General features: G+C 40.4%; 1 protein-coding gene across 15 annotated transcripts in view; it reads right to left on the minus strand.

Annotated features, from left to right (window-relative positions):
- Positions 1-24,254, minus strand: part of Zeb1 (zinc finger E-box binding homeobox 1) — a 173,480-nt gene that overhangs the window by 20,851 nt on the left and 128,375 nt on the right. For all 15 annotated transcript variants that reach the window (XM_042277940.2, XM_076572435.1, XM_076572424.1 and 12 more), the window contains one exon: positions 422-583. Coding sequence is in view for 8 of the 15 variants with exons in the window: in XM_076572424.1 (XP_076428539.1) it covers positions 422-583 (162 nt within the window). In the remaining 7 variants the exon portion in view is untranslated. The remainder of the gene's footprint in view (positions 1-421; positions 584-24,254) is intronic.

The following is a 24,254-nucleotide window of genomic DNA, read 5'->3' on the forward strand; positions in this document are numbered from 1 at the left end:
GTGTCGTCAGGGCCTGGTGTGTCGACAGTTCCTGGTGTGACAGTGCCTGGTGTGACAGTGCCTGGTGTGTCAGTTCCTGGTGTGACAGTGCCTGGTGTGTCAGTTCCTGGTGTGACAGTGCCTGGTGTGGCAGTTCCTGGTGTGACAGTGCCTGGTGTGGCAGTTCCTGGTGTGACAGTGCCTGGTGTGGCAGTTCCTGGTGTGACAGTGCCTGGTGTGACAGTGCCTGGTGTGACAGTGCCTGGTGTGTCAGTCCATCCAAGAGCAGTCCCCAACTCAGCGCTGTGCTGATTCTCTTGAGTACCCATGACTGTCTGGCTCTCCTCAGAGTTCCCTTTATAGGAATACATTCCTGTGACAGAGAAATAGAACTAGCACCCTCTAACTTGAGGAAGAAAGGCACGTGCTAAGCCATACTCACCGTTTTCGTCTTGGCCGCTGGCTTCTGGCGTGCCCTGCCGCTGGTCCTCCTCAGGCGCCTCCGGATAAATGACGGCCGTGTCTTGTTGCTGCAGGAACTCTTCCACGTTAGGATCATGGTTTTGCTCATTTTCTGCATCGGAGTCGCACTCATCATCTTTTACTGAAAGAAACACACTCTCTATAAAAAGCTATTTATCATCAACTTGTTTTAAAGTTTTTCTAAGGATTTATTTATCTTAAGAAGGATCCTATGTTCTATTCAAACTGCAGGGCACATACTTGAAAGCTAAAAATGTATTCTACTTCTTTTTGCAATCTATTAAGTATCCGCTTTATAGAGTTCAAGTGCTATGGATGTATGGAATTCTCAGAGTCCCCTTGAAGCTTCAGAGCCATACTTCATTCCACCTGACACAACTCGGAGAAAGGAAGAGATTCGAAAGAACTGTCTCTCACTAATGATAAACGAAGGGAAAACACATCTTAGTTGTCTAGTTACCTACCATGACATTTAAAGTCATACCTTGACTCTGAGTCATTCCCACACACACCAGCCTTTCAATTTAGTTGTGTGATTACCTAGAAAGCTAACTTAGTAATCATCCGGAGTTAGACATCTTATATGAGTCAAAGGCATCAAATCGGTAAAACTGCTTTTCAGAACAAAGCTATTCCTTCTTGGCTTCTGCTCCAATAAGCATTTAGTTTAATCATGGTGTTATGGCAGGGACTTTCTTCTTGAGTTCGAAGGTTTAAGAGAACCAGACCGTGCTCCCTTTGGAATGGTGACCCAGGATGCTCTGGGACCTCTAAGGCAGCACTACTGCTCCATGGTTCCTGTTTCCTCCCCTGGCTGTAGAAGACATCGTCTACTCCATGCTGTGACTGAGTTCACAAGGGTCAAGTCTCTTAAGCTAGACTTCAGGCTAGTTCTGTAAAGTGCCCCTTCCTAGTAGACCAGGAATGGACCCTGAATAGTAGAACTGACCTTCTTAGAGTGAATCCTGTCTAAGACTTGAGAACTAATGATATAGTTATAGCTGTCACTAACTTCTCAGCTTTTTAATACAGCCAATGAGCAATCATTTAGCATTTCTTGTACACTGGGAACTGTATCATTTAATCCATGCTGGTCAACACCACATCACTTAGCCTCTCCTGTGTTGTATGATTTCACTCATGTTGGTCACCATCAGATTGGAGTCACTGATCTAGAAGTATATGAGGATACTCTGCAGAGGTAAGCCAGAAACTTTTGGTTCCAGTTCAAGGTCATCTATGTGCTTTCTTGGCATTGGAGGGTTCTTCTCATGCTTTATTTTTCACAGGATCCTTTGGTCTCACTTTCTTATATGGAAAGGGAGAAAAGGGCGTATCCCTTCTCTATTACTCTCCAGGCAAAATGTAAACCAAAGAGACATAAAAACAAAGTGGGTTTCCCAAGTTTCCCTATTTCCCTGGGTTTTTAGGAGGTGGGAAGGATGTGCCCTGAAGTGTGTGGGTTCTAACCTGAAAGCTGAGCCAACTATCTAACACCACAGATGATGGAGGAGTGGGCGACATTTTCTTGTGATGTCTTCATGAACTGCACCCCGAACTACTAGGCAGGAGCGTTCTCAGACATCGTTCTTAGGGCACTGTTAGCTGGGATTTCTGGATAGCTAAGGTAGTTCTCAGCAGTGGCACCGAGTCCTGTGAAACTTCAACTCATCACCTTCTAGACCCACTCACGAAGGACATTTAGATTTTATGTTACCTTATAGATCATATACAGTTAGGTCTGCCAAGATAGGCACACCTACTTTTCTCAACTAGCTGTAAAAATTTACAATTTATAATTCTTTCTTTTATAAAATGGCAATACTTCCCACATCCTAGTAACAAACACACATACATACATGTCAAAAGAGAGGAAAAGGCTCAAGACGGTACCGTTAGCTCGCACCATTAGCCTACTGAGGAATCTTCCTGCTTTTACAGAAAATGGGCAAAGGATTCAAAGCTAGGAAGCAAATCCAGTTGTAAGTTTGTGATAAAATGTGAAAGTAATTCACTGGCAACTAAATGTATTTTATGATGGTATACCCTCCTAAAGCTGTAGAAAAAATTAACACAGCTAAAACAAAAACCAACTACTTCATCTTATTTGAGAATAAGGTTAGCTAGTGCTGAACAGAACCAGAAATAGCATGGAGTACATTTGCTTTTTAAGATAACGTCACCAGGTGTGGTGGTGCATGACTCTAATTCCAGCCCTCAGGAGACTAAGGCAGGTGGATCATCATGAGTTCTAGGCCAGCCTGGGTAATCAAGTAAGACCCTATTTCACCCCCGCCCCCCCAAAAAAAAAACTCGGAGGGAAAGGATGGAAGAGTGGGCAGAGAGGGAGAGAGGCAGTAAGGAAGAGGAGGAACGGGGAAGAGCGGCAGAGTCATCAGGCCTGAGAGGGACGGTGGTGAGACCAGCACTCATCAGGATCTGTCAGGAGGATCCTGAGTTCAAACCTGGCCAGAACTATGTAGCAGGACACTCTCAAAAAAACAATAAAAAAAAGTAACATTAAACTGTTACACAGAGTAACTAAAAATACCTCAGTTCCTTTATTCTCATTCACAGTAACATTTCCCTTTAGTTTACCCTGAGGTGAGACAAACAGTATTGGTTGTCAAGAATTACAGTATCTTCAGCACCGATTAAAGAGACCAGATACTTAACAAAAAAACTAAAAGGTTTTTTAGGCCTCAGTATAATGTTTTAAAATTTATTTTCAAGCACATCTAATATATTTGTGTTCTGATCAACTCTGAACTAGTGATAATTAAATGATAAATCCACTTTTAAGTTTTAATTTCTTCTTGCTGCTGAAATTAAAGAGAAATTTTAACTTCATGCACATATATATTTGTTTATACATATATCCCCAAATACAACCTGTTGAGTCTATATAATGTTACTTGAGTGTATGTTTTCAGGGCTGACCATTTGTCATTGAACAACCAAAGCATATTTCCTGATAGTGAAATATGATGGTTGATCAAAAATACCTTCTCTTTTTTTGAGACAGGGTTTCTCTGTGTAGTTTTGGTTCCTGTCCTTGGAACTCACTCTGTAGACCAGGCTGGCCTCGAACTCACAGAGATCTGCCTGCCTCTGCCTCCCGAGTGCTGGGATTAAAGGTGTGCACTACTGCCGCCTGGTTGAGCAATTCATGTTTTATCCACTTATCTTAAATGTACATGATGAAAAGGTCAATAATGAAGCAAATCTCCTATGACTATATATGTAACCACTGGAGCAATGGGAAAACTCCTCAGCATCCAGTGATAATTCAGTTTTCCTTTAGGTGAGACAATACCGCACTGGCTGGCAAGGTGTAGAATTACAGGACTATCAGCACAGATTAAAGAAGAGCAGTTTTTAACACACCAACTGAAAGAGTTAGTCCTCAGTATGAAATTTTCTCCTTTGTGGACATCTTTACCTTCCATTTGTGAAGCTTTGTGAACTATACGGACACCAACAGGATGCTTAGAGGACCAGAGGGTGTTTGGGGTGAGTGTCCCAGTGTCTGAAGATGATGCTTGGCCAATAGCTCTCTTAATGCATGAACAGCTAAAGGAAGCCAGCTGCAGAAGACCAGACAGCACTCCAAATGGACGATGATGACCTCTGCACCGTGCCTGCCTGTCTGCAGCCCCTCCTCAGTCAAGGGGGGAGCAAAAGTGAAGGCAAACTCAAGTGTCTTTTTGTTCACTATGTAGCGGGCCCTGAACTGCTTATGCAGATCTAGTGCTGGGATTAAAGAAGCATGTCTCCACAGCTCCATTGCCATCCTCCCCTAAGGAGCCACAGTCACTAGAATCTGTTGGAAGTTTTCTCGTTCCTGACTCCACCTCATGTTCCTGGGAGACCCTGTAGACTAGGTGGAAGGAATAGCAAAGTCCAGTTAGGAGCCCCTAGGGCAGTGGTTCTCAACTTGTTGGTCATGACCCCTTTGGAGGGGGCAGAGAAATGACCTCATCATAGGGGTTGCCGAAGACCATTGGAAAACACAGAATATTTATGATTCATAACAGCAGCAAAATTACAGTTATGAAGTAGCATTGCTATAATTTTAAGGCTGGGGGTCAACACAACATGAAGAACTAATTTTAAGGTTGGGGGTCACCATATCATGAGGAACTGTATTAAAGGGCTGCAGCATTAGCAAGGTTTAGAACCACTGTTCTAGAGGAACCTTTCATTTGGGGAAGGGGTCTGGCATTTTGGCAGCCACTGTGGCTAATACTCTGCATTCTAATTTGGTTTTCTGAAGGGAGGAAATCTATGTGTTAGTACTTCAAACATAAAAATTGTTTTTATAGTGTGAGATAAACATATGAGTCTGGAGCTATGGGCGTGTTGTTTGACAGTATTTTGTCTGGAAGAGGGGAACGGTCCTGTGACTCTGGAGATACAATATTTATAAATCATCAAAGTTACCATAAAAGGCAACAAACAGCCCTTTTGTGTTCACCAGCATTACTTTTTTACTCAAAACAAAGACTTTAAATATTTCATATGACATTATTATTTTAATACTAAATGTCAAGTTTAATTACCTTATATAGTCTGTTAGATAGCATGACAAATATTTGATAACAAGCATATATGAATACATTATTCATGCAAGTTACACATGGCCAAGGTAAGGAACAAAAAAAGCAGGCAGTTGGCACAACTCATCATATACTTCATTATTAATTATTTGGAATTCAAAGTTTACTTTCTATTTGAAGGAAATGGTTATGTAGCGATAATGCTTATGGATGAACAATACTTGTTTTGGTCACTTGCAAGCCAGAGATCATTTATAAGATGCCATGGATTGCCCTGAGGACATATTTTAAAGTCAACAAGCATATAAAAGGAAGACAAAAAAATCTAATTGAAATAACATGTTAGGAATATCTAACCCAAGGCTGAGTTTATATTACACACACACACACACACATACACACACACACCATTTTGTGGAAAGGATATCTTTATGGAGTGTGTTGGTTTGGTTTACATTCTAATGGCCCTGCCTGGTTTATGGGCCTTGGAAGAATGTTTGATGCCAACACACGTGAGAGATGACTGAAGGTTCCCACTTACTCTTTTGCTTCTCAACTTTGGTCTGAATCCATTACAGTGGGATAGCCTTAAGTCTCAGGAATACCTACTTTTAGTCACCTAGGAGCAAATTTCCTTGTTTACTATAACTGAATTTCATTTTGGTTACTGCAATCACAGAACTTGAAAGAAAAAAAGCTAGTTTGTGTTTGTTGATATGTTCACTCGACTCATCAACACCCATGATTATCATCTAGTTTACATAAACCCAAGACACCGATTATTTTCTGTCTTCTGCTTTCTGGCCCATAGATAACTCAAAGCATGTGGGCAGCTAATGACTTGGGCCAAGGTAGTCATGAGTTCTGCACTTTTCTAACTTTGATAAAAAGCATCATATATGTTCAACATATCCTTTGAACACTTGTTTTTTATATTCAGATGTATAGAGTGGAAAATCTGTATTATATAAGCCTGTAATTTTATTTTATATTTAAATAACATTAACATCTGGATTTTTCTTTAGTGCCCCATATACTAAAGTTCTTAACCACATAAGGAGGGCAAGATAAAAGATGAGGAAACAGACTAAACTCAGGATTCACAAATGCAAAAGTCAGTGTCACAAAAGACCTCTATCAAGGCTAGTAGTGGGCCTGTTGGGGCCCACAAATGTTTCCTAGTGAGATCTTAGCTTGCTTTACACAGCAGGACTGCATAAGGGGATGGCTTGACCACATGTGTAGTCACCAGATGATTGGAATGTTCTGCACTTGGCTGTGCCAGGAGGAGGTCTTTTGCTCCACCCCTTGGCATTCCTATAAAAGCCCTTTAGCAGAGACAGAAGGGGCCAGTGTGTTTTGATCCAGGCCCTCCTGAGTCTATCCTGTGTTTCTCTCTTTCTTTATCTATCTATCTATCTATCTATCTATCTATCTATCTATCTATCTATCTATCTAGATATTTCTCACTCTTCCCTCAAGAGTACCCTGGGTTAAAAGTGGGAATGGCCTCCCACATGGGCCTACCTGCACATCCCATACCACCTCCCTGAGTTTCTGGCCCCAGGATTCCTTTCCCTTCCTTTCCTGACCAAAGCAAAGAAGAAAGGATTAAGACAGATCCACACTTTTAGCTTCTGAGATATGAAAAGGAAACCAAGTTCAGATTATACTTTATTTTGAATTTTTCTTTTAAAAATGGGTAGTGTGCTTTTGAAAATACAGCTTTGTAACGAAATCTCTCAAAGAAACAAAAATCAGACCAGTTTTGGATATAATTCTGGAAACATATTTGTTTTAGGATTATAGGTTACCTTTACCTGGACTGCTTTGGGACCAGAAGTAACTGAGATTTCAGATTTTTCAATATTGATGTAAATAAATGAGATAGTTTTGGGACAGAAGCAAATCTAAATATGAAATGTTTGTTTCATACATACCATATACACATAGCCCTAAGATACTTTTTATACAATATTCTTAGAACACTCACAGCTGGGCTCTGACCAGCTAGGAGGTCAGGAACAGTAACCTGTCATCACTCACCAAGTTCAGATTTAGATTTCTAACATATGGATGCAGCACACTGGGATGCTCAAGCCTCAGGAGAACTTCACTTTTGGGGGAGCAGTGCTTAGAAGTAGTAGAGATCTGCCCCCATTTCTTCTCCGAACTACACATTCCCAGGCTCGAGGCACTGCATGAGAAGCTTCACAAACTCTCCTATTAATCTCCACAGTGGCCCATTTTATAAGTTAAAAAGCAAAACAAACTGTCCTGGGAAAAGCAATAACTTGTTGGACACACAGGGAAGTAGAGGCTGAACGCAGGCTGGCCTGACTGTCACACCCTGCCCTTCACACTGGAGGTTAACTGTGAGCAGAACCGAACCAAATCTTGTCGTGCCCCAAACATACACATAAATAGGCTTCCTTTCACTCTGTCCATTATCATATCAACTGATATAAGAAATAGAGATGGAAGTTTGTTATTCTCACATGCCAGCTTGGTATTCATAGTGGGCTAATTATGATATTTGATATGGAATAGATTCAGAATAAAGATATTATAAATAAATGTCTACACTGGGGCAGGAAGCAATTCTGCTTATGTTCAGGTATATTTTACTTATCATAATTTAGGAATGTGCATTCACAAAAGATATAGAGTTAAAAATGAACTGCTTTTAGTTGGAGCAGGATACATGTCCCAATTATAATCAGAATACTCACAAAATTATATTAAATAGCACAGTTATTTGTACCCTAATCAAATTCCATTGAAGATGTCAGTCAAAATTCCTGATTTTGATTTATTTTTAAGTGGACTGTTGAGAAAAGAGCACCGATCCCACACCTGAACCCCCATTAGAACGTGCATCTTCTACACTGTGGATTACAGTGGGCCACGACCTCAGCATGCCCTCCTTCTCCGAGTCTGGCCTCTCCTCCACACTTTTTTTTTTAAGGAAAAGGTCTTACACTGTAGCCTAGGCTGGCCATAGCAATCTTCCTGTTTCAGCTTTTTGAGTGTTGGGATGGCATTATAGGTATGGCCCACCATGCATGGCCAGCAGATTTTCTTTATTTATTAGCCTTTACATTAATATTTAAGTATAATCATTATATGAAAAGCAGTTAAAATATGCACATCTTTGAAATAAATATAGAAAGTAGATAGTAATGAGAAAGAATTCTAGTTTGTACCCCTCTGACAAAATGACAATTAGGATGTACAGAATTACAGGATAGGCACCATGTCTGCTGTGTGTCTGAGAACCTCTAAGTATTCACCCTCCCTTCATTCCTTCTTTTTACTGTCTTTATTTCATTCTTTCTTTTTAATGCATCTACTTCAAACATAACGGTAATATGTCATCTGTGTAATTAAAAGATGGTTATACATACTTACTGTGCATGTCTTTCCTTTTTCTTCAATTGAAAAACAGTGACTACTTGCTAACATAATATGAACACTGATATTAATGGTATAATTAGCTTTTGAATATTACTGGTTTTTCTATTTATAGCTATTATATCTAATTAGAATCTATCTGTGATTCAATTAGGTAATTTCTCCATTTACTCTCTTTCATTGCTCCTTGGTGTAAGACTCTCTGCTCTTTAGTTGATCAGCTACAATACTTCAGGATCTAGTCCCAGAGTTTTATTAATTACTCATGATTTTATTCTTGGCACTTTATTTTTAAGTATTATTTTGAATAGACAAATGTAGCACATATAAGCATGCGTGGGTGGAGGCCAGAGGTTTATGTTGGGTGTCTTTCTCAGTCCCCTCGTTTTTTCTTTTTTGTTGGTTTTAGACAAAACCATTTTAAAGACAGGGTCTTTCCTAGAACCTGAGCTCCTCGCTTGCTGCCCTGGCTGCAGCGAGCTGCAGGGATGTTCTCTCTGCGGGTCCAGTGGTGGGACTACAGGTGCACGTGGCCACACCTGGCTTTTCTATCTTTTTAAACGTGAGCTCTGGGAGTCAGAACTCAGGGCCTCAGGCTGTGGGAGAGCACTTTACTAGCTCGGCCATCTCCACAACCCAAGTGACAGGTGTCCTATGGCGCTTTCACACATGCTTAGTCTGGTTGTTTCCCCGCAAACCCCGCTCTTCCTTACCTGTTCCTTTCTCCTGTCTTCCTTCCCACCCCATGTACCTCCCACTTTGCCTTCTGTCTCACACATGTTCTATTACCTCACTACACCCCTTCCGTACAGCTTATCCCCTCCCCCTTTGTGGGCCTCTTCCTAGTTTCCTGACCTCTACTCATACTCATGCCCACATAAATAAACACACAGAACTTAGGAGCTGGGGTCTGCACATGAGGGAGAACATGTGGATGCTGTCTTTCTGAATAGGGCTTACCTATCTTAATATAGTGCTCTCTACCCATTTTCCTGCAAACTCCATTTTCTTTATGGGTGAATGTGTACACACACCACATTTTCATTTTCCATTGATTTGTTGATGGCCATCTAGGCTGATTCCATTTCTTTGCTATTGTGACTAGAGCAGCAGTGAACACAGACGTGCAGGAATACCAGTGGTAGGAAGAGTCCTTTGGCCACACGTCCAGGAGTAGTATAGCTGAGTCATCTGGGAGTTCCAGCTGTGGTTTCTGAGAAGCCTCACAGTGATTCCTACAGCAGCTGTACCAGTTCACACCCACAACAGTGCACATCCCAGCACCTGCACCAGTTCACACCCACCAACAGTGCACATCCCAGCAGCTGCACCAGTTCACACCCACAACAGTGCACAAGGTCCCTCTACGCGCACATCCCAGCAGGTCCTCTCCATGCACATCCCTGCCAGTACTTGTTATCTTTTGTTTCCATGGTGATTGCTATTCTGACTGCAGGAGTTGGAATCCCAAAGTAGTTTGAATTTGTATTTCCCTAATGACTAAGGACAGCAAACACTTTCACAAGTACATACTGGCCATTTGTTTATATTTTTTTCTTCTGAGAACTGTCTGTTCAATGCATCAGCACTAGCGTATTTATTGTGTGCCTGTGTTTAACTTTTGTAGTTCTTTATATATTCTAGATATTAATCCCTTTTCACAATTACACCTGGCAAAGATTTTCTCTTGCTGACAGTTTCCTTTAAAATCAGAATCTCTACTCTTTTCTCATTTGGGTTGGGATTTTGGTTGAAGGCTTCAAATCGGCTGACTTAGTGAACAGAGAAGAGGTGCAATGCTAGCTTAAGGCATGAGCTAGGGACAGACAGACCCCAGCGATATTCTCCATCTTGTGTTTTCACAACCCTAACACGAGGGCGGACTCACAGAGACAGTGCTGGGAAGTGTGTGCACCAGCCTCCTTTCTGGGGAAGACCATGGGATGTTCCCCCTGGGTCTCACTTCCAGTTCTGAGAATACAAGAACAAAGCACTACAATCTATTTGTATATAGAATTTTTCCCAATGGACAATAATGACCATTCCTTATGACTGGTTACCTAAATGCAAGTTTATAAAGTAACACGTTGGGCTGGAGATTTGGCGCAAAGGTGGAACACTTTCCTGACAAATGTAAGAAAAAAAGGGAGAGGAGGAGAAAAGGGGAACTAAGAGAGTGTTCCTGAGGCTTTTTGTCCAAATTCCAAAGTGAATGTGTAGACGAGAGAAACTTCTTGGGTTAAGACTTTTCAAGTATGGCAAAATAAAGTCTCATAAATAAGTTTTATGTTACTTCTGACCAATTAAAAGGAACAACCTATAATACACACAGTAATCAGATGAATCACTAAGAGATTACAGGAAGTGAAAAATAGATCCAAAAGTTGATACTGAATGAGTTTATTTATATGTCATTCCTGAAATGATGACAAAATGAACCAGTTAGTGATTGCCAGGGACTAGTGATGGTGTGGAGAGGAGTTGAGGGTGGAGTAGATAAGACTCGGGAGCCTTGAAGAGGTAGTTGTAGAGTTCTGGGTCTCGATTATGAGTGTTAAGTGTCAGTATTTTGGTTGTGATTTTAATTACAATTTTGCAGGATTCGGGGAAACCATATAAAGGGCACAAGGAGTGTCTGAATTTTTATGAATCTATAATTTTGTGAATTTTCTACAAATAATGTAATTACATAAAATTAAAGTTCAATTGAAATGGGTCAAAAAAAATATCAGGAACTTAGAGCCAAAGAAGTAACGTGTTATTTTAGCTATGAGATTATTTTTGGTAAGGAAAACAAAGATGGCAAACAATTCATTTTAATTAAAAATCTAGAAGGTTTGCTTGCAATCAGAGGGCAGAACCTGTCAGAGTCAGGACTTGCTGCTTAAACAGCACATGTGCTGAACTCTAAAGCTTGCATTCTGAAATTCCAACTCATCTGTCTGTAATCACTTCAGATTGTTCATGGAAACTTTTACAGCCATCTCTAAAGGGCAGTGAAGGGCCTGCATCAGCTTTTCCATACCTGGCCCAACAATACTAACCTGCTGAGGAAAACCTATGGAGAAAGCAAATGCCAGCCAATTCCTGAATTCAAACTAAGTGTTGAAACTTTAATTGGGAATAATCTATTTCACTGTGTAGTTTTCCAGGCTATTTCTTCTTCTGCACTTTGTATCTCCTAGCATCTAATTCTATACCAATATTTGTGATACAGGTTGAACATGCCAAATTTGAAAATCTGAACCTAAGTTTGGGGTGTTAGAGCACTTTGGGATTTACAAGTCTGGATTGGGTATGCTCAGCTGCTTCCTTTATGCTGTATCTCCAGATCTGAAGAAACACTTTGGGTGCAGAATACTCAACCTGAGCATCCCACTGGAAAACCCTCAGCAATTGTAGTTCACGATGTCTATGAAGACCTGATGACTGGGACAACCATGAAGTAAGAAGCAAGGTTCAGCTGAGGTGAAGAAAGAACAAACTACTCCATGTTTCCTATCAAATGTTGCTGATGAAAGCTGGGAGAACGACAGAGCAGGCACCTGCAGATGCATTCTGGAGAGGGTACCAAAGCACCACCAATGGAATCCTTCCACCCCCACACCCCGCCACCCCCCCTCTCCCCACCAAGCAACTGTGGTGTCCTTTGGCTTGGTGGGACACTCTAGTTTAATCTTATGGATCAGAAAGGGCTGAAAGAAGAGAAAAACAACAGTTTTTCTTCCAGGTGCTTTTGCTTCAGCCCTGAGGTGGTTTTGAGGTAGAGACAATGAAAGTGACCAAGGAACCTGAAAACTGCAAGTAAGGGGAAACCTGCTGACTGAACAGTATGAGTCCTCCTCCTCTTCTTCCTGTAAGTGTAGCTGCAGGAACGCAGCCAAGTAGAGTAAAGTCCCAGATGTCTGATTTGATGACTGACAAGGGGAGTTTCCAGGGAACCACAAGTTCTGAGGAGTTTATGACAATGGAGATGCTCAGGAAAGTGAGCTCATTAGATTGTTAGTCAGATCCTGGATTAATACTCAAACTGTTCATGGATGAATCTGACCACAGACATGACACACAAACACAGGCTAGCTCACTACCTGAATTCCGGCCTGACCACTGGGTAGTATGCACAGGACAGACCCAAACAGCACAGTGATTGATGAGGAAACCAGAGCCTACAGAAAACAGTTCACTGCTTACAGCATACATACAACTGGGTACAGTACACTGCCTGCTAAACACCAAGTTAAAACAAAACCTAACAAAACCCCAAAAACAAACAAACAAAAAAACAAAACAACTCAAGAATCTCATACTACTCAAAACTCTCAGGATGCAATCAGGAATGTTGACAAATCTGCAACATGGAAGACAGAGGCTGGGATTATCAGTTAAACATTTGAAGGCACTGAATATGAAAGTGCTTTAAGAAATAAGGGCAAATACTTTTGTAGGAAATAGACAAAGTTCAGTGCACTGGAGATCTGAAATAAGAAGTATGGTTTGAAAGGCTAAATGGAAGCCTTAGATATGTGTGGGGCCTGGAACAAGAGAAGGCTCTTCACCAGGTCCAGGCAGCTGTGCGGGCCGCTCTACCACTTGGACCATAAGATCCAGAAGACCCGATGGTACCTGAGGTGTCAGTGGAAGTTGGGGATGCTGCTTGGAGCCTTTGGCAGGTGAATCACAGAAGATACCTTTGGAATTTTGGAGCAAGCCTCTACCATCATCTACAGACAACCATTCTTTGAAAGACAGCTCTTGGCCTGCTATTGGGCCTTAGTGGAAACTGAGTTTGACAATGGGCCACCAAGCTACCATGAACCTGAACTGCCCATCATAGAGTTGAGTGTTGATTTAACCCACCAAGTCATAAAGCAGGACATGCACAGCAGCAATCTATTATCAAACGGAAGTAGTATATGCGCAATCGGGCCCAAATAGATCCCGAAGGCACAAGCGAGTTACATGAAGCTATGGTTTCTTCTCCTGTTACAATGCCATCTGCTGTCAACCATGCACCTCATGGGGTGTTCCTTAGGATCAACTGACTGAGGAAGAGAAGAGTAGGGCCTGGTTTATTGATGGCTCTGTACATTATGCAGGCATCACCCAGAAGTGGACAGCTGCAGCATTATAACCCATTTCTGGGACAACCCCAAAAGAAGCTGGAGAAAGGAAATCTTCACAGCGTATGGAACTTCGGAAAGTACACATGGTCAGACATTTTGTTTGGAAGGAGAAATGGCCAGATGTGTGATTGTTCATTGATTCATAGGCTGTAGCCATGAATTGGCTTGAGGGTCAGGGACTTGGAAAGAGAGTAAATGGAAAATTGGTGAGAAAGACATCTGGGGAAGAAATACATTGATAGATCCCTCCAAATGGGTGAAGAATGTGAAGATATTTGTGTTCCATGTAAATGCTCATCAAAAGTGACTTCAGCTGAGGAGGAGTTCAATAATCAAGTAGACAGGATGACCTGTTCTGTGGACTGCCAGCCTCTCTCCCCAGCCATTCCTGTCATTGCCCAATGAGCCCATGAACGAAGTGGTCATGGTGGCAGAGATGGGAGTTATGCATGGGCTTAACAACATGAACTTCCACTTACTATGGTTAATCTGGCTATAGTTGCTACTGAGTGCCAAATATATCAACAACAGAGACCAACACTGAGCCCCAGATATGGCACCATTCCCTGGGGTAACCAGGGAGTGACCTGGTGGCAGTTTAACTACATTGAACCATGTCCCCCATGGAAAGGACAATGCTTTGTCCTTACTTGGGTAGATATTCATTTTGGTTATGGATTTACATTTCCTGCACATAATGCCTCTGCCCAAACCACCATCTATGGACTTACAGAATGCTTGATCCACCAACATGGCATTTCATACATTATTGTTTCTGACCAAGGGATTTACTTCATAGCCAGAGAAGTGTGACAGTGGGCCCATGACCATGGAATCTGCTGGTTCACCATGTTCCCCACCCTGAAGCAGCTGGCCTGACAGAAAGATGGAATTGTCTATTGCAGACAGTTACAGTGCCAATTAGGTGGAAGCAGCATGGAGGGCTGGGGCAGGTTCTCCAAGAAGGCAGCAGAAGCTTTGAATCGTGGTCAATATATGAGACAGTTTCTCCCAAAGCCAGGATCCACGGGTCCAGGAATCAAGGGGTGGAAAAGGGATAGTTCCACTTATTATTACCTGTAGTAACCCACTAGGGAGATTTTTGTTTCCTACTCCTATGACCTTAAGTTCTGCTGGCCCAGAAGTTTTGATTCTAGAGGGGGAGTGCTCCTGCCAGGAGCCACAACAAACATCCCACTGAACAGGAAGCTCAGACTTCCTTCTGGCCACTTTGGGCTTCTGACGCCCTTAAGCCAACAGGCTAAGAAAGGAGTAACAGTGTTAGGAGGGGTGACTGATCCAGATTACCAGGGGAAATTGGGTTGCTTCTCCACAATGGAGCTAAGAAAGATTTATGTCTGAAGTATAGGAGATACCTTAGGGCACCTCTTGGTGCTACCATGTCCTGTGATTAAAGTCAATGGGAAACTCCAACAGCCTAATTCAGGCATGATGACAGAGGGCACAGACACTTCAGGAATGAAGGTATGGGTCACTCCTCCAGGGAAAGAGCCAAGACCTGCTGATGTGATGGCAGAGGGTGGAGGAGATACAGAGTGGGAAGTAGAGGAAGGTAGTCATAAATACCAGCTATGGCCATGTGACCAGTTGCAGAAAAGAGGATTATAATTGACATAAGTGTTTCTGTGATATTTTGTTAAGAATGTGTTTGTACAGATACTTGCGCTTACTTCCCTTAATTTCTTTATCATGTGATATACCATCAATGAAGAGAATACCAATAGTTATCATATTTAAGTTTGAGATACTAAAAGAATATCCCTTAAGGGATATTACCACCTATTCTAAATTTATAAATGCATTTGTAATTGTATGAGGGGTAGTTATATCATGTCAGGTGTATTTATGACCTAGTTAAATATACAATGCATTTTTGAGTGTATGTGGGATAGTTATATCATGTTCAGGTATTATTATGATCTAGTTATTGTTTTCATTTGAAAATTAATCATGTGATGGGATACTCTTGGTTGTCAACTTGACTACATCTGGAATTAAGGAATGAAGGATTTTTGCTTAATTTTAAGTAGAAAGATCCACTTCTAATTCATATCTTTGAGATAGGAAGACAAGCCTTTAATCCAGATCTTTTGAGCTGAGAAAAGACATAACTTTAAGCCAGATCTAATATGGGCCATGCTTTTTCTGGAAGCCTATATAAGAATACAAAAGAAGGAAGCTTTTGCTCTTTGCCTGTTTGCCCTTATCTTGCTAACAAGTTCATTCCTTTATTTGCATCAGAGCCTACTTCTTTGGTATTCCATTATTTACTGAAGACCAACATTCAGCCTTGTGAACTGAGCAACTATAAGATTCTTGGGCTTTCTGTTTGCAGCCAGCCATTGTTGGATTAGCTGGACCACAGCTTGTAATAAATCTCCTTTCTGTATATATAGACAGACTCATAAATTCTGTTACTCTAGAGAACACTAACTCAAGAACCAAAAGGAAACTTTAGAACTAAAATCATAGTGACAGAAATGAAAGCAAAGCAAAACAAAACAGTTACTGGTTGAGCTGACTAGCTAAATGGATACAAAAGAGCAAAGATCAGTGAGCTTTACAGTAAAACAAGGAAAAATTATTCAATCTGAACAACAAAAAAGGATTAACAGATAAAAAAAAGTCCCGGAAATTAAGTAAAAGACAAAAGCCAATAGGTACAAGAAATTCACTGAACTTTAGAGATAAACTGAGAATAATCTGTGGCCAAGCCCATCACTCAAGTATAAAAATTCAAGATTAACAATATTCCAGCAAAGAGCCAGAGAAAATGACACATAACTATCGGAGGACAATGTCTTAAAAGACCAAACATTTATCATCAGAAGTAACATATTCAATAAGAAAATAGAACATTTTTGAAATGCTGAAAGAAAAAGAAATCTCATTCAACTCCAAATTCTATACCCAGTCAAAATATCCTTCAAGAATTTTCTTTCGGGAATAAGTTCTAAAGGAAGAATAAGTATACACTCAGACAAAAATTGATAGGAGAGGATCAAATAGGTGGAGGAATGACATTGTAAGAATACTTACAACAGTAGGAATAAATGCTGGGCCTGGGGGAGTATACCTGTAATCTTAGGGCTTGGAAGATGAGAGCCAAAAGTCAGTAGGTTCAAGATCACCTGCTTTGGCTACACTGCCAGTCTGAAGAAGGTAGCCTGAGCTACATTAGGAATAGGGACTGGAAAGATAACACAATCAGTACAGATCCTTAGGGCCCATGTAAAGGGCCAGGTACTGTGGTACATGTCTGTAACCGCAGCACTAGAGGGAGCAGGAGCAGACATGGGGGATCCCTGAAACTTCCTGTGTAGGTTGTCAGCAAACTGCTGAGCTCCAGATTCCAGGAGACTCTCTCAAAGGGTAGAGTGTGACAGAAGACAGCAGAACCTCTCCATGTGCATGGATCCCCCCTTATATAAACATGCATACATCACACCCACTAACACATACCCATGACATCAGGAAGACTATACCCAAAACAACAGAAACACGGTGGCAAGATTTCTATATTCTTTTTGAAGTGGTAAAAACACTAAATAGAATCTAAGAAAGTTGTAAAGTGTTAGGTTTGTTTATTCTAAAAATCTTACACTTTATTGATTGGGTTAGCTAGAAACTCAAAAATGCATCTATTCTAACTTATAAAGCTAATATTATATAAAGAGAGTCAATCAAAACTAAAAGTAGAAGATTGAATATACTCAGATAATCAAAAAGAAGGCATGAAAAGTAGAACACAGAAGTGGAAAAAAAACAGAAAAAAGAAAACAAGTAACAAAATGGAAAAAACCTAACCAAACATCAAAAACTGCATTATAATAGATGGTCTAAACAGCAATTAAGGAACAGACCTTCTCAGACTAGAAACTAACCAACCAACCAAACCTAAGTTCCACTTTACTTGCTAGCTACAAGACTTTATTTTAAATATAATGATAAAAGCAGTTAAGAAAGTTAAAATGATGGAAAATCATATTATACAAGTATCAATCAAAAGAAAGACAGAGTGATTATATTAACTTCAGACAAAAGTAGTGTGTGGAGCTAAGGACATTACCAGGGTAACAGAGAAATACCTCACAATGACACTCAATCCAGCTGGAGTATGTACCAACAGCATTTATAGAATTTCCACTCATCCACAACAGAAGTCACATTCCTACCAAGTGCACACAGAACATTCATGAAGACACACACACACACACACACACACACACACACACACACACACACACAGAAACCACATACACTTGTACACACATGAACACACATGTATACAAAGATGCTCAGGGTACAAAACAGTAAGTTTTAAGACTGAAGTCCTACTAAACATCTCCAAGATTACAATGAATTAAACTAGACACGAGCATCAGAAAGTTGCTATGGAAATCTGCACATGGAGATAAACACACTTTTAAAGAATCCAAGTCGAAAGTAAAAATTTTAATATGTCAAAAATTTTGGAATGACCTTAAATGTCCCTGAAAGAGACAATTATAGCATTAAATGCTAATGTTATTTATTTGTTCTTTTTTTTTTTAAAAAAAGCTCCAAGATACCAGGCTTCCGTGTTACAAAAAATAGAAAAGAAGATAAGGCAGGAACAGGCAAAAGGAAACCCTAAAGACCAGAGTAAATACAATTAAATATGAACGTGTAGGCCAATGAAACAAAAGCTGCTCTCGCTAACACAGCAGACTGACAGCAGCAGCACAGCCCGGGCATGTGTGGGATGTGTGGGTGCCACAGTAGTTCTGGAGCAGACACACACACATGAAAACTCCTGAAATGGAACTGAAACCAGAAACCATTAAAACACCCCAATGAAATGGGTCACCTGAAAAATCCTATACTTACTTTAAAAATTAATTTTAGCACCTTTTTAGCAAGACCCTGGGCACCTCAAAGCAATTAAATTTTAGAACATTTTCCCAAACAAAACTCCATGCCAAGATTATCCTACTAGCAAAGTTTATCAGATATTTAAAGAACAAATACATCAAATTTAACTTGTTTTTCTGCAGGAAAATAAGAGTAAAAAACACTTTCTAACTCATTCTAGGATCCCAGTGTTCCTCTGATACCAAAACCATGCAACTGGCCCAAAAGAAAACTACAGGCCACTATCCATACTAAACACAGACACAAAAAGATTCTACAAAATATTGCCAGTCAATTCAGTAACATACAAAATACTGAGTTGGGCTTTCCAGGGAATCAGGGTTGGCTTAATATTTGAGCACTCATTAAAATATAATCTACCATATCAATGGGCTAAATACACAAAACCTCATAATTTTAACTAACATGAAACAAGCCAATAAAAAAGGTTTCACTACTTATGATGTAAACTCTCAGGAAAGTAGGAATTTGGTCAAGACAACTTTGGAAAGCCAGCACAAGAATGTGGTACCCAATTTGAGAACATCCTTTAAATGACAGCAGTCAGGCTTATGCAGCGCTGACAAAAAGCATGGTCATCAACAGAACAGAATGGAGTGCAGGAACAGGTCCACCTGAATAAAAATGATTAATCACTGATAAAGCCAGTCCAATACAGTAAGTTAGTCTTTCCAACAACTAGACCTCTGTATCCAACAATAATGATCTGTGACTTCACATCTTAAAAAAAATCTTAAATGAGCTCTTAGCTACGACATCCAAAGCATTATCTAAAAGGAAAAACCTAGTAATTTGGATTTAACAGTTAAACCTTTTGTCCTGGGAAAGACTAGGCTAAGAGAATGAAAAGACTAGATGAGGACTGGGAAAAACATTTACTAAGGGTTAGGGGTGTTGCTCAGTGGCAGGGTGCTTATCCAGCATGTGCTGAGACTCTGGTCAATCCCAGCACCAGAAAGGCATATATTTACTACAACTCTAAAGAACTCTCAGATCTGTACTAAAACTCGGAACATACACAAAGAACAAGAGATGTTTCACCGAAGGACAGACCGATGTAAGAAAACATATGCAAGTACATCAACTTCACTAGCTATTAAGGAAAAGCAAATCCAACTACACTCATCATGATGGTACACATTTAAGGATGGATAAAGTGAAAATTATTGCAGGGCTAGGTTATCAATCAGTGATAGAGCATGGCTAAGCATGCAAGACCCTGGGTTTGATCCTCAGCACCAGAAAAGAGCAGCAGCATGGAGGATGAAACAAAGCAGAAAAATGCTTGTGGGGCTGCGGGGAAACCGCACCTGTCTGTGAGACGGGAGAACCAGTCTAGCGAATAGTTGGCAATCTCTTACAATATTAGATATACTTACGATATGCCGCAACAATCCTACCTCTGGACACTTATCATACAGAACTGAAAGTGTATTCACAACCTCTGCACCCCTGTGCATTAGTGTTTACAGGCTTTATCTATAGGTCTACAAAGTGGAAACAATTCATATACCCTTAACATGGAACAGGATGCATGTGGCACATCATACTTTGTACTATCACCCATCAGCAGAGAGGAAGAATCACATATCAGTGCTTAGTGAAAGATGACTGATGCAGATGATTTCACACTAGATGGTTCCATTTTGATGGCATTCCCCTAAGGAAAGAAACTATAGTAACAAGAGTCTAGACTATGACAGCCAGAGCTTGAGTGGGAGGAAGACATAACTAGAAAGAAGTTACACTTCAAAGTTTTACTGATGAAACATTCTTTGTCCTCACTCTATGTGTGCTAAAATGTACAGGACTATATAAAAATAATAAAAATCGATTAAATTTTAAAATGATTCTTAGGTTAACATTTAGAAAGACTCTGTTTTCTAGTTATAGGTTCTATATCTAATTCTATAAATGGAAATGTGCAATTATAGTGTCTAATTAAACTATTTTGCTATCTTAGTTTTTTTTGACACCAACTGATAATTATATTCAGTAGATTTTATTTAATTAATCAACTAACAAGACATCAAACTGGGTGTTGTGTCATGTATGTGATCTCAGCACTCTGAAAGATTGAGGCAGGAGGACTGCTTCCAAGTCTGAGACCAGCCCGGCAATATGTTCAGTTCAGGGCAAATGTGCATTGCATAGTGAGACTCTGTCTCAAAAACATGAAACAATAAACAAGTAGTAAATGAAACCGAACCCAGAACACTTGTGGTTACTTTTAGGAAATGAGAAGGCCAGAGATGAGAGCAAAGGTCAGAAAGGAGAAACACCACGTACTACAAGACTAGCAATATATACTAACATATGTGCAGGTTACCAAATTTTACCTCTAGTTAGGAAAAATGGAAAACATCAGAAGTCTCAAACCATCTGGGTAGATCAGTTACCCTAGTTAACATCCTGGTTCTACTAGGTCCATGAGTCACTTTGGGGCAGAGTTATGAGTTCTTATCTTTAGTCTTAATTGCCAAAAAACTAGGGTATCAATTACCTCATATGACTGTCTGAAGACGGAATGAGAACGTATATAAGTATTCAGCCCAATGCCTAGCATACAGCCAGTTCTCAGTAAGTGATGGCTGCGGCAGTGGATCTGAGGAAGACACAGTAATTGTTATGTGGAGGTAACTACGTGGAGGATTTGGAGATCATAGTCTGAAACCTTGTGACCTCAAACTAACTCATTCAATTCTAAGAGCAGGGTCAAGTGGTTTGACAGTTACAGGAATGACTTAATTAAATAAGCCACCCCATTCACCTGCTCATTACCAGAGCTGACCATGAACCAGAAATTGTGCTAGGTGCTAGGACATGATATTGCAAAGACTTTATCATTAACCTCAAAGGGCAACTTAAGGGAGAGATTGTGTTAAGTGAGAAAGACAGTTATTGTTATGAGTGCTTCAACAGGGTGCCATTGGATCACAAGATATAACTTAATTGCTTTTTTATTCCTATTTAAGTTGTCCCAAAGGGACTGATTAAACAAACAGTGGCATCCAATACAACAGTGATGGTGAGTAAAATCAGCTAAGTTACATTTCCAGACATTCATGTTTCTTCCTGTGAGCTAAGACTTATAATAAATAGCCTGCCTATACACAAGCAAGCTACTTTAAAAAAACAAAAAACAAAAAACAAAGATTAGTTAGCTACCAGAAGCCTCGAGTCACATGAGTGTCCTATGGCAGTGCAGAGGTTAACGGCATAACCTCCAAATTCAGACAAGCAGGCTTCAAGCCTCTGCTCGTACAACAGGGACTCTGGAAAAGTGTCCACTTTTGTTTCCTTTCCCTCATCTAAAAAGCAGGGACATTCCCCGCTTCACTGTCGAGAGTCCAACAGTTTAGAACATGGGCACACAGAACACACACATACGAAGTATACAGTAACTGCACTGATGATTATTAACAGGCTGTGATGTGTGGATTGTGATGAAATTTTTACAGTATGTGTGTAGTTTATACAATAATGCCTTCTTAAAGATGTCTGTATTATGATTCTCCAACTCCACAAAAATCTTCAGTGGCAAAACAGATGTGTAGATGTGATTAAGTTATAGACCTTGAGATAGGGAGATTTTCCTGGGTTATGTGGGCTCTTCACAGTGGAAGAGGGGGCGGAAGAGGGCAAGGTGAAATGGAGCAGCACGAGAGTCTAACGGACTGGACTTGTTCTGCTGGCTGTAAAGACTGAGGAAAGGGTTGGGATTGTTAATTGACAAGTTAACAGAACCAGGATCACCTGGGAGATAAGTCTCTGGGCATACCCATGGGGATTATCTAGACTGCTTTAATTGAAATGGGAAGAGCTGTCCACTGTGGGTGGTACCAGTCCCTGGCTGGGATCCTGGACTATATAATTGGAGAAAGCAAGCTGAACAGAGTATGTATTCATCCTTCCCCGTTCCTGACTATGACTATGATGTGGCCAACGGCTTCAAGCTCCTGTCATCTCAACTTCCCAGCCTTGCTGGGATGTACCTTAACTTTAAGCCAGAATAAACCCTTTCTCCTTTAAGTTGCTTTTGTCAAGGGTGGTTTTTTCACAGCAAGAGGAAAAGAAACTATGACATGGGTCATAAGCCAAGGAATGCAAGTACCCTCTGGAGGCCAGAAACGGGCCTGAGCCAGCAAGGAAATAACGTCCTTTCACAACCAAAAGGATGGTGTTTGCTAACATCTGAGAAGGGAGATTGTAACGGCTGTAAGAAAACTAACGTGTACAGTTTAAACCATTAAATTGTGGTAATTTGTCATGGCAGCATAGAAAACACCCAGCTGATGAATACTGTTAGAGCAGGGAGAGGAATGAGAATAGCAGCTATTTTCTGTTAGCCACAGGGAAGATTTGGTCTTGTTTACATTTTGCTGCTTTAGTTTTTCCAGATACTGAATCTGAAACCCAGTAATTACTGGTTCTTAGCCTTGTTGGAGGCCATGAAAAATACAGAGTGGAATTTGACATGGTAACTGATCTTAAGATATTTTTTTTATGTATGGGCAGTGATGGCATGATCCAACTATCTACCTTTTGTTAGCTCTCTTTATGAATGACATATTTAAAATGTATATATTTTCTGTTGTATTTAGTAGAAAAAGAAGACAGACTACTTTGGAACCACACAGATTTGGTTTGATTCTTGGTCTTCCATTTAGTTAATGAGTTAATGAACACTCATTATTTTTCATAGTGAATGTGTCTGCATTGTAACTGAATGTCTGTACCTGATAGCCTTTCCAGTCCTTCAATGTTTCAGGTAAATGACATGTTTCTTAAAATCCAGCCAGACCTGATTAAAAAAAAATCTCCAATAAAGTAAGAAAAGCTTGATTTATATTGACCCCAATTTCAAGTCTTTTGAGACTACCCTAAATGTGGGGCCAACGAGGAAGGGACAAGGGCCACAGGTCTGAGAATGACTGATCCTCTACATTATATAATATAGATTACATAAGCTCAATTGTTAGTTTTCAATGTTTTCCTTCTGTTCTAGTAAATGTTTATTTAAAAAGTTGAAAACTCAACTTTTATCAGAGAAACAGAACCTGATAAAACGTTTATTTTGATCAGGATGCTTACAGGCCTTTAATTTGAAACTTTTTACACTTATAGAGAAGTTATAATATAGGAGTTTTGTCTACTCTTTAATTGGCTCCCCTTATCAGAGCACGCATTAACAAGTACCATAGAAAATATGACATTAGCATATGGAGAACTTTACTGAGCAACTGGCTTTCTCAAGCTCCCGTGGCAAACTTGCATCCCCTTTGCCTTCTGAGCAAAGCACACTGATAAAACACCACAGTGTGTTCACATCCCATCCTCTTGAAGTCACAGTGACCTGCGACCCCACTGTAAGGAAGAACACTTGGACAGCAGAGCAGGCAGCTCTGATCAGGAAGAGAACCTGCCAGCAACAATGCTACTAGTAAGCTCTGCCCAGCAGGGTGGATGCAGCTCTGTGAAGAAAGCTCATTTTGTGCTGACTCAAATTCTGTTGATGTTTCAGAACTATGATTAGATCAACCATATCCAAACTGACAGACCCACATTTCAAATTTCAGTCCTAAGAATTGTTTTGAAGAGCCCCCAAATCATGTCAAGGATAGAAATTGTATGCAACTAAAGTCTCATTACCTAAACTGTATTAATAACCACTGAACTGATGAATGACAAGATGTGATTAGTCTTTGTATTTAGAAGTAGGAAGGGTTGGTAGGATTCTGAATCTGTGCTATGGCAAGGA

Source organism: Peromyscus maniculatus, chromosome 5, assembly GCF_049852395.1.
Source record: "Peromyscus maniculatus bairdii isolate BWxNUB_F1_BW_parent chromosome 5, HU_Pman_BW_mat_3.1, whole genome shotgun sequence".
Lineage (NCBI taxonomy): Eukaryota > Metazoa > Chordata > Mammalia > Rodentia > Cricetidae > Peromyscus > Peromyscus maniculatus.